The sequence below is a fragment of the Lutzomyia longipalpis genome, chromosome 3 (genome assembly GCF_024334085.1).
Source record: "Lutzomyia longipalpis isolate SR_M1_2022 chromosome 3, ASM2433408v1".
NCBI classification, from domain to species: domain Eukaryota; kingdom Metazoa; phylum Arthropoda; class Insecta; order Diptera; family Psychodidae; genus Lutzomyia; species Lutzomyia longipalpis.
This window is the reverse complement of record NC_074709.1, coordinates 5005546-5023075: the sequence shown is the minus strand read 5'-3', so window position 1 is coordinate 5023075 and position 17530 is coordinate 5005546. Positions and strand designations below refer to the sequence as shown.

Genomic DNA, 17530 nt, shown 5'->3' with positions numbered 1-17530 from the left:
TTTTGTATCCTCTAAATTGTTCATTTTTATTTCTTAATTTGTGTTTTTTAGCAACTATTTTGAGCAAAATTAATGAACATTGAATGTTGTGAAAGGGAAGAGAAGAAAAAAAAAGAGCTTCCATTTTTGAAAGCTTTCCTCGTGGATGTCGGTTTTCTCGCAACAGTGAGAGTAAGGGGAAAAGTGTGTGTAGCATTGTACATAAAAATATATAAAAACGCATAACTTTTTACTGTCAATAGCTGCTGTTGCTGAAATTTTCATTAAAGACTCATTTTCTCTTTTTTCCAATTTTTCTGTGATTAAAGGAAGAAAAATGTAAAAAAAAAGTTCGTAAGCAAAGGCAAAAAGGGATAATAAAATAGAGATGGTAGTAAATGTGTAGGACGTATGCTACGGTTAATTATTGTGATTCTCTGAACTGCCTCAACCATTCTGTATTGCGCTGAATTAAAAAAAAAGCGAATGTCATTGTAGTGACTACAACAATTCCATGTGCGATGAACCTTGAATACATCCTATATAGGTGGAAGAGTATGAGAAAAGTCTGAAAATTCACGAGAAAACTTTGTATGGGCTTTTTTTGTGCGCTTTGTTCGCCAGCAGGGAAAAGAGTAAAATGCCAACACACACCCTTTGCTGAATTTGCATTAACTAAGAATAGTACGAAGAAAAAGTTGTTCTTTTTTGTGAACTATCTATCCGGAGTGGCTTCATTTTAGCCATATTGCGAGTCACAAAAGACTCAACAGGGAGTGTTTTGTCTTCGTGTCATTTGCAATCTGTTGCATGTGGAGATTTTTCTTGATATATACCACACAGAAAAAAAATAAACCACTCACTCCCTCTTCCGGGTGATTTGTGCTAAAAAGGCATTTTTATGTGTTGGTGGATAGAAAAATAACCAGAAAAAAATAAGAAAAGAAACAAGAAGGAAATTGTAAATTTTTAATGAGTGTGTGGGAATAATTTAAAATTTCCCAAGACTCAAGATCATAAAGAATTCCTTAAAACTCTGTGTATGTGTGTCGCATTTCTTGGAAGCTTTTATGATCCCACGACGATGTTACATTGTGCCAAGGATGGAATCTAATTACATTTTTTAATAAGGTAAAATTTCATTAAATGATTTGATAAAAGAAACAAATTTCCCCTCTTCGTACTCATCTGATAAAAAGCCCCATTGCTTTGAAAAGCTTTAATTGAATTTTTTTTGCATACTACAAAATAGAATGTTAACCTACCCTAACGTGACTCTCTCTAATATTGCGAATTAACAAATAGACGTTGCAAATGCGTTAATTTACATGGCAACTAATACGTGTCACTGTAATTGTTTGTTTATCACGCATATATGTTTTGTTTGCACGGACAAATTCATGAGTTTGTCTAAATTCAATTCTCAAAGTTCAATTGTAAAAGTTAGCACATTACCATTTAATTTATCCGATTTATCCTATTAAAGCTTTTGAAAAAAAATAGGTTTTAAATTTATAAATTGCGAGTAAAATCAGGAAAAGGATATATGGTATAAATTAAACTTTAAATTAGTTTTTTGTCTGCAATCTATATAGGGGTAACTGGGACAAAATGGTGAAAGTGCAAGGGTTTCGAAAATGGCATGAAAATGCATTTTCCAGTTAAATTATAGAGAAATCATTATAGACAAAGTTGTTGCCCGGAAAATAGATAGAAAGATATATATGAACTCAGGAAAAATTATCTCCAAAAAATTCAACATTTTACCCCAGGTTCCCCTATACTACTTAAATAAGTAGATAATTAAATAGAAATGGAGCTTTCTCACAGAAGCTTTTTTTCTCTTTCTAAATTAAGTAGCGTTTAATGGAAAGATTTCCCATAGAAAAAAAATCTTCTCTATATTTTCCTTTGATGGAAAATTAGCAACTCCAACATGCCTTATCGTTGTGCCGGCTGGGTTATCTCAATAAACGTTCCACTTATGAAAATGCGCATGAAAATTAATAAATGAGGCCTATTTGTGCTACATTTCACAATCTCTTTCCGCATCCACCCCCGTAGGAATGCTCAAGGAGGGTGAGGGTGGTACGTGGAAATTAAGATGAGAGAAAAAAAAGCAAGAAAAAGTGCTTTCGAGGGTAATTCTCACTCATATACTTTTAGCATTCAGGAAGGTAGTCCTTACACAGAGATCACATGAAAAATGTGTGAGGGATGAAAAAAAGTCGCAACACAAATATTTAATTTAGCCCGCGGGTAGATTGAGGGTGGAGGGGCGCGCGAAAAGATAGACTCTGTGTGTGAGTTGTTGGATTAGTAAAATGAGGAACAAAATCGATTTACAATGAAGCCACTCAACCATGCAAAAATATATTTTCATTGTTGTTATATCCTTTTCACATATATTCGTTCGTTTTGTGTGTCTCTCGCTGCTACTTTTTCCTTCTATTGTGTATGAAGGGGGGAAGAGACTTGTAGTCACTTCTCCTACACCCCCACCCCTTTGCCACAAAGCAATGTGAATTATTAATCGTGCAAGAAAGTAGGTGAAATTGAGTTTTTATGTGGTACTTTAATATCGATTCAATTATAAATGGTCTATATGGGAAGGCAACATGTGAAGGTGGAGTACACGTTGCCGGACATTGCTACATGTACATATACCTATTCCCCAACTCTGCTGGTGTAGCCTTTTTCCTACCCCCAACAATGGGGGTGCACCACACAATTTTCAATGGCTGAAAAGCTGCATTATTACCCTGCGAGTGCAGTGTATTGCCCGTCTCTTCCTTGAATTTCATTTATATCCTTTTCTGGTTTGAAAATTTAAATCATATCTCCTCGCTCCTATACCATACAATCAATGCGGGGTTTGTGTAAGAGAATATTGTGCAGTGTATAGATATAGAGAGACAAAAGGGACAGCTAATGTATTGTATTTTATATTTTCCATTTCCCTCCAGGATATTCATATTAGATTTTGTGATTTCACAAATGGATAAAATTTCAATTTCTCTCTTCTTCCTATCATAAACATTTCTCTCTTTTTTTCTTCTTCTTTTTTCTCTCCACTCTTTGCAAATGAGTTATTTTCCCCCTCAATTCAAATACCTCCGGTGTGTGGGAAATGAAATTTTCCAATTACTTTTGCACAAAAGGTTCAATCACAATTATATGGCGGGTACTCCAATCATATGAAAGTTCCTTCCCTAGAAATTGGCGGTATACAAGCATTTGTAGCTTGAGATAGGAAGAATCTATTATGCATAGTTTTCTCTTCTCTATACATACTTCTATGAATTTATTTTACGAAGAATGTAGGGTATTGTTAGAGATGTTTCAAGAGACAATTATAATTGAATTTTTGCTTGAAGAAAACTCATTTGAAATTTCCCTACAATATGGTAAATGATTCCATTAGAAAATTAGCAAAAAGATCAATAATTTAAATCCTCCGCATACTTACTACCAGGCTCCTCCACTGCTACACAAGAAGAATTTCATAATAAAAGCATTTTAAGGAGTCAATGATTTTATATACCTGACGTCTCGACATTAAAGCAAGATTATCTTTTGGATCTTTTATGATTAACACGAGACCACCTGTTAATCTACCCGGCGCCTCCACTGTAGTGCAAAATTAATCAAAACAAGAGTGTACATAAATTACAACATCACCTGGTGTTTTTGCTTTAATGAATAAAACTTTGTGGTCAACAAGCTTTCCTACAATATACATAGTTCACACCGGGCGTCTCCACTGCTGGGAAACTTTCTCAGTGTGACCTAGAAAATCATTGAACCTTCCTAATGGCAGACTTTTCTTTCCTTTATTGAGAATTAACAAAATAAAATAAAATCTACACTGCTGTGAGATAATGTGTCCCAACACCGAAGGCACATTTCCATTTACTTGATTTCATCTCCTCGCACACAGGCCGCGTTGGAGACACTAAATTAAATAGCTCTGTGGGGGTGCCAAAGCATTAAAAGTCCTTCCATCCGGTGTGTGGCTCTTAAGGAGCCACGGGGGGATTTTCTTAGTTGCGGGAAAATTGCTTCCATCACGAACACAAAATGTGGAAAAGGAAAGAAACAATTGGAGGTGTAATTGAGAAAAATTATCGCGGACGATAAACATTATCTTTCGCGCGAGGAGTTTCGTTTTTTTTTTCTTCTTGCGCTGCGACTAAAATCGAAATTAATGTGACAGAAGTGGGAAAATAATGAATCCCTCGGTGGGTATACCCACCACAATACGTTCTCTTGGACACTGATGAGGGTGCGGGGGTGGATATAATTTATTGGAGTGCCCTTCTCGTCAGCGACTTGTGAAATATCCCCGTGATCATTTGCCATGTGGCTTTGCTACTGCACTGTGTTTGTCATGGCATAGTTTGGGGTCAAAGTGGTGAACCTTGAACCACCTGTTTCACAAAGCCAGACAAACACTTCTTTGGCGGTTGGGGGGACAAAACAAAATCGCTCTGCTTATCTTCTTGAAAATTTAAAATACCTCCCCTCCGGGAAATGGGGGAATTATTTAAATAAAGTCGCCGCTGCCCCCCTCACCCTTGAATGGTGCTCCTCATTTATTAGCATTTAGGAAAATAATGAGGATAAAATTTAGGAGGACACTTTGGCATGTCTGGGAAACATTCACAAGCTGCTATATTATGTTGTTTGGATAAATTAGCATATAGATTTCGCGATAAAGTCCATGTTATTTAATATTGTATATTAGCCAATTGACTCCCCTCCCACTTAGTATGTATAGTCCCGCATTGCTGGTCCCCCCACAAAAGCGCGAAGGGAAAAATATTTTTGATAAAATATTTCTCATTCAAATGTTGCGAAAGCATACACCGAACCAGCGTGTAATGTATGTTCAACAAATACTTTATTGTTCATAAATAATAAAAGAAAATGGCACTTGTTGAGCTTAAAAGCTCTCAGTGTAGATGTGTGAGGGATTGTAATAGGAAGGGGTTTGTACCCCATTAGAGATGGAAATTACTTATTTTCCTTGAATGTTCCTGCAAATTGGACTTTTTTCTGTAAATTAATTTTCCAATCATTCCCTCCAATTACAGAATTTTTATTTTTATTCCGTAATTTCAAACGTCTCAAACATTCTCGTACTTGCGTATACTATTTATACATTACCTTTCGATGGAAAACTGCCAAAGGGGGAAATAATTGGCAGTTCCAATTTCAAAATTTCCAAACTCCAAAATGTTGGTGCTTTTCATATAGAAATTATTCAGGAAAATGATGGAGAAAAATCAAATTCCAAACTTCAAACAAATTTCTCTTGTCTAAATTTAATTTATTAAGGGGGGGGGCAGAGGGTGGAAAACATGAGACTGCCAATGAAGGGTGGAATATTATTTTTGAAATATTTTAATAATATATTTAAGGTAGAAATTTGATGAGAGAAATTGCTTTATATATAGCAATGTGTGTCTGACACAAAATATTTCCTTCCGACGTCTTGGGCCCCACCACTTTCTCGTGCAATTATGACTTTCCCTTCGGTTTATTTAATTAGTTTTCTCATTCAGTCGCTTTCAGTTGCCGGAGTGGAGAATATTGTTCCTAAATATAGAGCATAAATATTTTCTTTGTCTCCAATACTAATTAACTAATAAATCCTTTTGGCTCAAGTTTACTATATATCTTGATAATTCGGGTTTGTTTTTTTTTTAATACAATTACTCCGGTATTTTGGACTGATTTGAGGGGTTCATTGAAGGTTTTAATGTTGAAATGAATTTGCCACAGCCTTACGATTAAATGCAATAAACACCTGAATTGCAGGTCACATTAAAAATTTGCCACATCTTTCCGGAGGCAGGGTTAAAAGCAAGTTAAAGGGGGGAAAAAACTTACAGACAGCTAAGGGCCATAAATTTTCTCCACTCATACAGCACCATAGAGTGAAGAAAATCTTGCAGCAACATCGTCAATGTGCAAGCTGCTGCTCTTCTCTGTGCTTATATATGAAAAGTTGTGCACTTTTTACTTCATCCTTTTTTTTCAACAAGGCAAGCTCATGCAACAGAATTGACATCTTGTATGGTGTAGGGGATTGGGGTTGTGCGGGGGTGGGTACTTTGAAGGAGAATTTTGAGAGAGACCACCCCATTTACTGAATGCAAGAAGAAATGTCTCCTCTCACGAGTGCCTGGTGTGTCACTTTTTATTCCTCACATGGCTGCAATGGTGGGATTAGGGATGACGCGTGGGGATGAAGGTAAAATGAGAAAACAAATTACCACATTCGAAAGTTTGTGTCATGAACTTTTACAGGGAACTTTCATCTATATATTTTTTTTAACTCCATTTCTGTCACACTCTATGCATTTTTGATTTTGTGGTGGAGCATCCTCCGGTAAAGCTCCTTTGCTTGGGGTATGATGTGTGAATGAAATAAAATGAAAATCAGTGATGAACGATGGGTAATTTCTAATTTTATACCATAATCAACATGTTTGATTAAGTAGGTCAATATTTTCGGGTAAATAATTCTGTGGCAATTGAAATTGACCCTCATTGACATTATTTCTCAATGGGGCTTGATGGAAAATCAATTAAGCAAATTTTTGAAATTCATCTCCTGGCAAAGATGATAACATTTTCCCCATATTTATGTAGCTATTTATAGTGCAGCGGCATTAGAAGTGGTAGTGGGTAGATTCAGATGTGAAATAACAATTTTTCCTGCAAGATTTTTTTCTCAATATTTCTTGATGTCTATGTACTGAAAATGAAAAGAAAAACTTAGAAGAAAGCATCAGTCCTCAACATTAAAGAAAAACTTGTGGAAAATCGTATGGGAAAGTAGTGTTTTGTATCAGAATTCAACCACAGCGGATTATATTTTTAAAAACACTGAAAATTAAATAAAAATTATCACAAATGCTATAAATCACTTGATTATTTTCCGTATCAAAAAGCAACAAAAAACCTCGAGATTTTTTTTACAAAGCTTTACGTGTAATTAATTAATTAAATGGTGATACAAAATTGATCCCCATTTAGTACTCGACAAAATCAATGCGTAAAGTTCACTGTGAAGCTTCATATTTCCTTTTCCGTAGTACATTTTTTCTCAAAAAATGAAAAGCTCCATTTGAGCATGATGAGGAAAAAGTGCATGCTGTGACGCACAAAAAAAGGGCTTTAATGGGATAAAAATTATTCAACTAGTGCACAAAAATGAAATGCACAAAATAACGAACGTGGCTGCGATGTTGCAAATTAAACTCTCCAACCAGGATTTAATTTCATATCTTTTCTTCCTTCATCATCACTAATTATCCTCTTTCTATTCATTCAACTTACACTGTTGGTTTTTTTTCTCTCTCTCTCCACACACAGGATAAACTTGTGAGAGTTCCAGGAGAAAAATTCTGGTGGCAGCTGTGGGGGTGGAATTGTGCACAAAAGCTATAGAATCGCGTGGGTGTGAGGGAAATTCGAGATGAGTTTCTTTAGTTCACTTCAGCAATATGTGACGAGTGGTGTGGCGGGATTAGGCCTGAGTCCACGGAGATTCTCAATGTCACGTCAGGAATCAACTGAAGTGCCACAAGACAAGGGAAACAATTCACATGTTCATGGTAAGTTTATTTTCTTTTTCCTCCTGTATGTTTTCTACCCAGTCTTTTGCCCAATCCTTCACACACAATATGTATAACCTTACAAGGATATACGACAAGGAAGAAAAACAAAGAAAATGTGGTTAAAGTATTCAAAAATTCCAAAGAAAATTCCACAAAAATAGAATTTTCTTTTAAAAGGACCTTTACATTGCTTATCAATGTCAGTCTTCAAAGGCAGGACGATGGAAAAGGAATTTCATTTAAAAAGAAAATTGTTAATGAATTTTTCGCTACAATCCCCCCTCTGCTGGTTTTATTAAAATCAATTCTTTTCTATTTTTCATGGTTATTTCAATAAAATTTGCCAATTTTGCAAGAATCTATAAAAGTGGCTCTAAAAAATTCACAAAGAGACAATTTTCATGAAAAGTGCAGACTTAGGTAAAAGAAACATTTATTTTAATCTAAGTTAGTCCTCAATACTCCGCAAGTTCGCAAAAGTTCACAAAAAGCTTCTCTTTTTTGCCAATTCAATGAAAAAATAAATAAATTTAAAACTTATCAAGCTTTTAACAAATAAATGGCATCGTATTTAACAAGAGAGAAGCCTGAAAACTTTTTCAACAACCATTTTATTTGTGTTTACTCTTTGATTTTGCATCACGCTCAATTTTACGATCATACAGAGTGGCCCAATAGCTTTTATACATAACACAAAGAGATGATGTATGGTATTCAACTTTTTTTTTTATAAAAAAGCACACACAGAAAAGCTCTCCCAGAGTGTGTGTGTGGAAATAAAATATCTTTCCCACAATAACTTCCAATGAAAACTCAACAGTTTTCAAGTGTGCAAAAAAATTCATTTTTAATTCAATACCACCCCAATTGTATATATAGCAGTGTTTACTCGATGAAAAAAATATGTTTAAAGACGAGTGTGGGTGGTATGTGAAAATTTTACGGTAAAAGGTGATATTTTATTAATGACTTTACGTTGTTTCTCATGGGGAGAGGAAAAGTAATTGACGGAGCGGAATCAATAATAAAATGGCACAGAGTTGGAAGAAAAAGGAAGATGACTGCTGTGAGGCTTTTTTTTGGATAGGGAGGGGAGTGTCAGAAATAACCCCCCGTGGGGAGACACAAATTCCAACTGAAAGGAAAATGGTGTTCAATAGGAAATTAGATGATACACAGCATGGGGAAAAATCCCCAATTGATTGCTTTTAAGAGTATATTTTGCGGGGGCAAGTGAGAGTGATTGGAACTAACCCGCATGATTGTGAATATTTTTGAATTAGAAAATTGTTTTTGTTGGCTAGGGAGGAAAAGTTATTTATTTTAACGCTTTATCATGAAACTAAGACTTGAAACTACCCATTTTGAAGTAATTGAACTTTCAAAGTTTTCATTTCTAATCAGTTGTCGTAAAATCCTGTCAATTTTCAATAAAACAAATTAAAGACAATTTAAAGATGAATAATCAGAACTTTTAGAAGAATTTAATCCATAATTTAAAGTTTTTTTTGCCAAAAAAATTTCTTTCAACAAAATAATTCCCTCCTTCAGGATAGAATTTAATTTTAAAGGAAATTTTCCATTTTTAGTCAAAAAAAAATGCGCCCCAAGCAACTGATTTGGTTGGAAAATGTGGACAAAGTCTGGAAAATGTTATTGGGGCACAAGAGGTCAATGGTGTGTTGTCTGGTTTTTCTCCAAAACTTTCCTCCCTTGTTTATCTTCTGAAAAGAGCCAAAATCAATGGCGGATATTGAACTCCTCTAATTACTTCCTGATGGCATTGAGATTTTCAACAGCAATTTACCTTCATAACATTGCCCCCATAGCTGTGCTAAATTACGGGGATTCTTTCAGCTCAATATGCCGAAGGGGGAGTGTGGTGGATGGAAATGTGTGCTTTATTTTGGGGCTTTTGGGGGTATTGTACGGAAGAGAGAATGGACTAATTTTAGCTGTGGCACTTTTCCCGCCAAAATTGTGTGGAATGATTTTATATGGTTTGTTGGATGTGATGTTAAATTTAATTCCAAAATTTTCCCCACACCTCCCCCGCTACAGTAGACATTGGAGAAAATGAAGATTGATGAATCTCATTACAATGCCAAGGGTAGAAAATAGTTTAATTTGTTTATGGGGGTGCTCATGACGCATCCTCGGGAAAATCTCAGAGAGAAAATATCCCTCATCAAATCCCACCAGCTTGTTAACAAACACACACACACACAATTTTAATGCGAATGATAAATGAAATTTTCATATCTTCGCCAACACAGAATGACATTTACTATTAATCAAAATATGTCACAATTAAACATATTACAACATGATGAAGAGCATGTTTTTGCTGCTATTTTTTTAGGGACTATATCAGGCTTTTACTTCTCTACAGATTGATGGATTTTCCGCATTTTATGATATTTTCCTGTAGCTTTTTTCTAGCATGAGGTGTTGAAAATAGGTCTCATACATCATGATCTCATTTTCCGGATGAAAATGTTTAATTTTTTTTTAAATTTTCTGTTCTGAATGCAACGAGTGGTCATAAAGTTTTATAGAAATTCTTACCCTGATTTTATAGCATTTTAACCCTCAGAAAATTCTATTGAAACTGTTTCAAAATGTTGTCTGATAAACATAAAACATTACTCAAAGAAAACTAAATAGTCGAATCGTCGTCTTTACATATTGTTCCAACATAGAGGATAATAAGATTTTGCCAATTTCCCGAATTAATGCTAAAATTAGGCAATTTTCTATGCAAATTCTTCTTATAAATCTCACATGAAATCCCTGATAATGGCAACAAACACCCAGTTAAATGTAATTACACCCACCGTGTGGTGCCAAGAGGGTGTTGTAAAATATGCCAAGAGTTGTTGAGCACATTGTGAAAATTACATTTTTCACACACGAAAAAAACAACCATATAAGAACCTACCTGGTAGAACTATTTCACTCTGTGGGAATGTCGTGCTAAACTCGATGACTTTGTGTTATGTGTGTTGTGTTGCGAATAATTGAGTAAAATACGGAATTTTACGTTTCTTTTTTTTGTGGGTGTTCCTTTTGCAATAAATATTCTATGTTATGGTGTGTTGTTTCAAAAATATGATGAGATTTTTAGGAGAGAATGGGAAATTCCCCCCAAAAACACCCTCAAAAGCACGCCTGTCTCCATCGTCGGGTTGTGCGATTTTTTATAGCACGCAATTACGGAATGATGAGACATATTCAACATATATAGGGTCTATACATATGTATGTTTATATGAAACAGTTAACCCCTTAAAATTTAAATCAAAACCCCTCATTTTGCCACACACTGTGTGGGTGGTTTCATTGAAGTGTCTCCATCAATGCGCAGGAAGGTTTTTAGCATCATTTTTACGGGACTTTCTCTTTACATAAGGGAGTGTCCCTCGTAGTAGACCTTCCAGATTAAGCAATTCATAAACCCTTTCTATGTACATTATGTACACATGAACATAGCCAACAGATTTCATTCAAAAAGAAGAGAAGCTCTTCCTTCAGCATGCTTACAATTGCAATGAATTCTTCACAAGACAAATCCCGAAGGCAATGTAGAAATTTTTAATAATATTTGGTGTTTTCTCCACATTTTATGTAGCTGCTATGTGTAGGAGCTAAAGTGACAAAGCGGCTTTGAAAACAAAGTGCCAAGAAGTATTCTCCATATGACCTTTTATCAGTTCACCACTTGTGTGAATGATGATAACCATGGCACCCTCTCTCCCTTAAAATACTTCAGCTTCGTCAGCAGCGTTAATTTGCCTCCTCCTCGATTTATTGTCTGTGTGGAAAACACTCATTCTCTGTCTCAAGGAGGTCTCATAAAAGGAAAATGTTACAAGATTACTCCAGAGTTGAAAATTAAAAATAAATTTGGAAATTTCTCCATATCTATAGGAATTAATAAGAACAAATGTTTTGTGCACATAGAATATTTTTGAGTTTCAATTAGACATTTGAGTGTGATTTAAAAATATTTGCGTCAACATTAGATTAATCCTTTCGCGTTTTTTAGGTCATATCCTGAGATAAGCAGGAAATGAATTTTTAAGAAAACTTTCTAGTTAAAATTTTTAGCATCAAATTTGTTAAAAAAATTAAGACATTTCCACTCGATTTTAACGACAAATATTATTAGTTTTCTTGAAAAATAAATTCATCTATCTATTAAATTGACTAATCTGTTCACCTCTAACCATTTTCCTTCAGTTGTGGAAGTTGTGGAATGTCTCTAACCACTATGCCACTGTGAATTTCAATAAGGTTTTATTAAATAATTTCTAGTGTAAATTGCAAATGAAATTTGTCATGTAAAATGAATTTGTTTGGGGTAGAGAAGAAAATTTATGGGATATGTCATTATAGAGAGAAGACTTTCTTATGAGAGTTATGTGTGTGTGTGTGTCCTTTCGTGTGGAAGCCACAATAAATTGCGAATTCATTCATCTTGGGAAACTTGGAAATTTTTTGGAGAAATAAAAGCTTATTCTCATAAAGTTTCTACATAAAAAAAACCTTCAATTTTCACCAAGGAAAAAAATCATTGCTTCGCTGAAAGAATGGAAGGAAAGTTTGCTATAAGGATGATTATTATATAGGGTAGCACTGTGCGGTTTTTGTGGTTTCAATTTAATTTTCCATCGTCTTTTGATGTGCTCGAGGAGTACATCACTGTTTGAGTCCTTGTGAGGGAAATTTAATTGCTCTATATCCCTTTTTCACAGGCTTCCCCAAAGTTGTACCCCAGCCGGGAGCTGCAACACCACCACCCCAAACCACCACCGGACAATCATCCTCGAGGCGACAGTCGAGGAATCTCGAATGTCTAGTTCCCCCACGAACTGGGTCATTTCGACAGAGGAACTCACCTGTTCACACCACACCACCGGATCGGCCTCCATTGGCGTTCTGTCGACGGAGACTCTCATGGCCTGAAATTGATTCTCGATCCACATCTGGGTGAGTGATTTTTTTTTATCTTCCATACAATCCCCAGTGTATGTAACCACTTCCTCAAAATTTTGTCATCTTCTTCTTCTCAAATTACGTAATACAATATATACCTACAATTTGTTTCTGCGAATTCCCAATGTGAATTCCTCCACAGAGAGGAATAGAAGTAATTAAGAGGTTACACAAGAATCTCTGATGAAAATGTACTTTTCATCATTTCCGTTTGACGCGGTGATTGTTCGAAAGTTAGTGGTTTTGCCACTCAATTCACTGCAACGACAAGAGTTGTCATTGGTGGGAAATTATTTGTGGTGCAAAGCCACATTTCGTTCTCATTAGAAAACCACACATATACTATATGTATGGAGTTCCCTTCTGCAGAAGGACTAATTGCATCAGAAACCCACTCATTTTATGTGCAGTACATTATAATGTCACTCTGTAGAGTAATTTTTGCATCCCCACAAATATATTTAAATGAATTAAGGGGGCGAGTGGGGGAGGGATTAGACGAAAAGTCCAACAAATTGCTTCTATCTTTATTAATTTTTGAAATGAAACTTCTTGAGGAGTTTTGTTGGAGGATATAAGAGTGATTTTAAACTTAAATTGCATTCAGCTTAGGGATTTAAGTTTAAAACTTGTGGATGATGTGGTTTTACCATTATACTTATACACACACCTTTTTGAAATCTCCAAGACAAATCATAAAATTTATCTCTCCAAGTATGTATGAAATCCCCAACACGAAGTTGTACCTTCTCGCCTTTTGGTGGGTGTTTTCCCCAAAGTTGTGACCAAAGTTAGATTGTCTCTGTGAACTCAAGGAGCTCAATTCCCGGTGAAATTTTCACATCTTTGTGCCCAAAGAGTTCCAGCCCACAACACAGCAGCAGTGTTTTTAGGTGAATTTAGAGCGGGAAACTTTCCCGGGAAACTTTGTACACACGTTGGGGTAGATAACGTATACCTATATAGTGACTCTGTGATAAGAAAATCGATTTGTTCTACTCCGCGCCCTTCCGCTCAAATAATTCCTCATCTGGCTAATTCGGTTCTGCAGGACCTACATTAGGGACTTGAATGTGTGGCAATAGGTGAAATTTTTCTTGATAGAAGAAAAAAAATCATTCGGAATGTTTCTTTCATCATCAAAAGCAACCTCTTGGAATTTATGGGATGATTTTCTCGGTGCGACGTCTTGAAATGGAGAACCCACTCCTGATGAGAGTTTTCCGTTATTGGGGGTGTGGGGGTGGGTGGGCAAACGCACAGGGAGATCAAAGGGAAAACTCAATAATTCTGGGTGGTGAATAATCGAATTTGCTATTGGGCTAATCGAGAATGGGCTGGAGGGATGGGGGGTGTGGGAAAGACGTGAGAACATGGTGAGGAGGGTTGGATTTTCAAACACATGCTGTGAAGCAATGCCGCACACATGAGAGTATCCAAATGATCATAAAATCATTACCAGTTGAGTGATTCGGATGGAATACCCATGTAACAGGCACTTGGCAGCAAAAACACGCTCCTTGAAATCTCCTCAAACACAAGAGGAGATATTTCTCGCACAACAAAACCCTCCTCCAAAAGGCCCGGGGCGGCTCCTTGTCTTGCCCCCGGGAGAGAGACGAATGACGTTGAATGAATATTTCATACGACTTAATAGTAATACCCCCATCGAGTGATAGAGCAACAATGTGGCAAGAGCACTTTACACACAGAGAGACCATCACCACCATCCTGCCAAAAAATGTAAGCATTATTCACACGATTGAGCCACGATAGGGATTTTCCCAACATTTGAAAAGAGAGAGAGAGAGAGAGAGGTGTGGGAAAACCCATTGAGAAAGAATTCACAGCATATAACAACAACAACCCTACATACACCACAAAAGATAAGCATTTTACGACTTTCTACTACTTATGGCACTTTTAAAATGTAGGTCAAGGAAGAAAATTGCCCATGTAGGGAAATTAGAAATAACATGCAAATTTCTAAACAAAAAAAATGCAATAAATCTCAAAATAAATTAATGTTCCTATAAATAATTACTTTCTTTCACGTTGTAGCCTGTAAATCAATTAATTTTGCATTATTTTATTGAATGAAAACCAACCACCCCATTTTATTTTCAATTTCCCTTTAAAGGGAAACTTTTTTTTTCTAAAGGAAAAAGGAACCAAACACAGCAAATGGATTCCCCAAACGTACTTTTCCCAAAACTTTCTGAAGGGTTTTTCCTTTGAGTACACCTCTGGAATATAAAATATTGCAATGGTGTATAAAAGTATCTAAATTTTCCACGTGTCTTCATCACTCCCACGAGGTGTTGTTTAGAGAGAGAAAAAAGGCAGGATGATTTTCCTATATATGTATATTTATCCCTGAGCATGTTGTGTGTATTTTACCTTTAGTAAAAAAAAAGCGTTAGGGGTCCCTTTTTTATTGAATTTGCATTGGGGAAAAATTTGACATTCTTGGAATGGGTGAGAGGATGCTTTTGCGCCGGAAGACGGAAGAGAAGTTGAATTGTATGGGGGTTAGTATGAGGAGAAAAGTGCGGATATTGGCAGAAATCGCGTGGGAGTGATGGTATATAAACTTGCGTGGAAAGGGGAATGCTGAAGGTTTCTGAGGGGGTGGGTGGTAACGTTTTTTTCGATTTATGATTCCTCCAACATTATACCGTCTAAAACCCCCTCTAATCCTATCGCCAAACCACATAGCATATTTTTCGTATTTTCCCAACTTTTCCATTTTTGTCTCATCTATTCTTCTACATAGTGCGTCTCTTTTAAGGGTCTTGTGTGGGAGATTTCCCGTAAAGCTTGCACGTGGCTATCATTTGCCATTGAGGGTGTTTGTTTCAATATATTCTTTCTTTATCTCAATGAACGCTGAAAAGCTCTCATTTTCCTTTTAAAAGTTAATCACATTGAGAATAGGAGAAAAAGGGGTCATGACGGGAAAAATGTAATGAGATTTGTTGAAATTCACTTGTTGAGATTCCCTCGCTCATCCTCAATTTTCATCGTCTGTGCTCTATATAATTAATTATCCTTGAGGCATATTGAATGGAAGAATGGCATAGATGGTTGGTTTGAAAGCATTGTGGTTTTTGGGAGATGTAGTAGAAAGTTTCGAAAAAGCTATCACAAGTTGATTAATCAGTAATATAGCATATCTCTCTCCGTGAGTGCTCTTCTAATAAAACGAAATGGTTAAGGCGAAAGGCACGGGGAAGGTCTCTCCTCTCCAGTAGAGTTATAATCGACAAAACGTGCTACACTCATCTAGATTATTATCATTTATTGCATATTGAAGGGAGGATAGATTTTTTTTTTGCATGTTCTCTAATCTCATTCTATTTTAGGCATATATAGGTACGTACATATTATATCAAGGTCTCCTCCCTCGCTGTAGTTATTACGGATTAATAAAGTAAACCCATTTTTTGTTAACAATTTAATTGCGTCATAAGAAAATCTTCTTTCTATGCTCATTGCATGGCATAAATACGCGATTTATTGCATCTTAATCTCATTAAGGGGTAAAAAAAGAAGAATCTTAAACCAAATGAGAAATAGAGCAATAGAAATAAATTTGAATTTAATCTCAGCTTGGAATCCCCAAATGAAAATCAGTGACTTGTGAAGGCATGATGTCATTTTCATGAATGTAAATTGAATAATAGAAATCAATTAAATTCCAACCTTTCTGTGTATATACGAATTTTTCCCTCTTCAAAATTCTTTATCGCATTTTTTGCCCAATCACAGAGGCAATCTCCCACGAGGGGGTGGTGGAAATTTGTCGAATTTCCTTCTCTCATTCTCCAAAGGAATTTCCATCCCCCATTCATACATAGTTAGATTGGTGATTTTCCATGGTAGATTCCAATGCTATATACAATACGGAGAAATTGAGGACTTTGGGGGTGTTTACGAGCTTCCATGTAGTAAGAGATGGTAGAGATTTTAATTAATTAAAATATAAAAGACAACCTCCTCACCCACTTCTCCATCCCTTAACAATGGGTCATTACAATTTTGTTCAAAAATCACCCTCTGGAGCTGAAGCCGCACACACAAAATGATATTTGAGAGATGGCTTCGAAGTTTCATGATAAAGAGAAAAATTTTCCGGGAGGGGTTTCTCGTGGGAAGTTTGTAGAGTACCATCAGCTGGTAAAGTTTTGGGCTTCCACACCGATCCGCTCATGCTCTACCACTACTCTTACATATGTTTGCAATTGTGCCATAATCATTGGAAATGCGATAAGAAAATGTATGTACATAGGCTTTTTCACCCTCTCTCTCTCTCGGATTTTCCACCGCAACGAATTTAAATCTCTTCCCCACAGACATTCCCATTTGCATTTATATACGATTTCAAGCCACTGATACGCGCTCTCCTCACCCAAGGGTTGGGGTTTTTCGTTTTTCAAGAATGGTAGAGGGGTTTTTTTCTTCATACTTTCTTGTGTATATTTGCCTGTGTTTGTCGATGAGAAGAGAAATACGAGAGACAAGAATTTCTTCACGAACGACGAGGCAGACACAATGAGAAATTGTGGGAAAAATTCAGTGAGACAAAAAAAAATTCCCAACAAAGGAATTTTCTTAGGAGTTGGGAAATGGAGTTTTGACGAGAGTTTTGATATGTCAAATCTTTTGGCTCAAAGACTTTAGATTCCTTTTTTTTTGAGACTGTTTTCCACCCCATAAATATTAAGTTGATGTTAAAATGGAATTTTTCATATATTTTTTAACCTTTTCTTTTGAAGAATTTTTTTTGAATTAACTCCATTTGAACTATTGCTAGAGATCAAGAATATAATAAATACCTTTAATTCTTTTGTTTACCTTGCTCATTAAATAATAGTTTAGCAATTTAATTTGTACGGTGATGAAATCAAATTTCACGCCTAA

General features: G+C 35.8%; 3 protein-coding genes across 5 annotated transcripts in view; 1 reads left to right on the top strand and 2 right to left on the bottom strand.

The window, feature by feature from the left end:
• Positions 1-17530, bottom strand: part of LOC129791558 (trifunctional purine biosynthetic protein adenosine-3) — a 1078967-nt gene that overhangs the window by 729503 nt on the left and 331934 nt on the right. The gene's annotated exons all lie outside the window — the stretch shown is intronic.
• LOC129791559 (potassium/sodium hyperpolarization-activated cyclic nucleotide-gated channel 3) overlaps positions 1-17530 on the bottom strand; it is a 1048222-nt gene that overhangs the window by 839862 nt on the left and 190830 nt on the right. The window lies entirely within an intron of this gene.
• LOC129791562 (BAI1-associated protein 3) overlaps positions 1-17530 on the top strand; it is a 61761-nt gene that overhangs the window by 5750 nt on the left and 38481 nt on the right. For 2 of the 3 annotated variants that reach the window (XM_055829762.1, XM_055829763.1), the window contains exons 2-3: positions 7366-7607; positions 12367-12601. In XM_055829762.1, coding sequence (XP_055685737.1) covers positions 7469-7607; positions 12367-12601 — 374 coding nt within the window. In that variant the 5' untranslated portion in view covers positions 7366-7468. Of the gene's footprint in view, positions 1-4; positions 1111-7365; positions 7608-12366; positions 12602-17530 lie in introns of those variants that run through there. The other variant, XM_055829761.1, reaches the window with a different exon arrangement.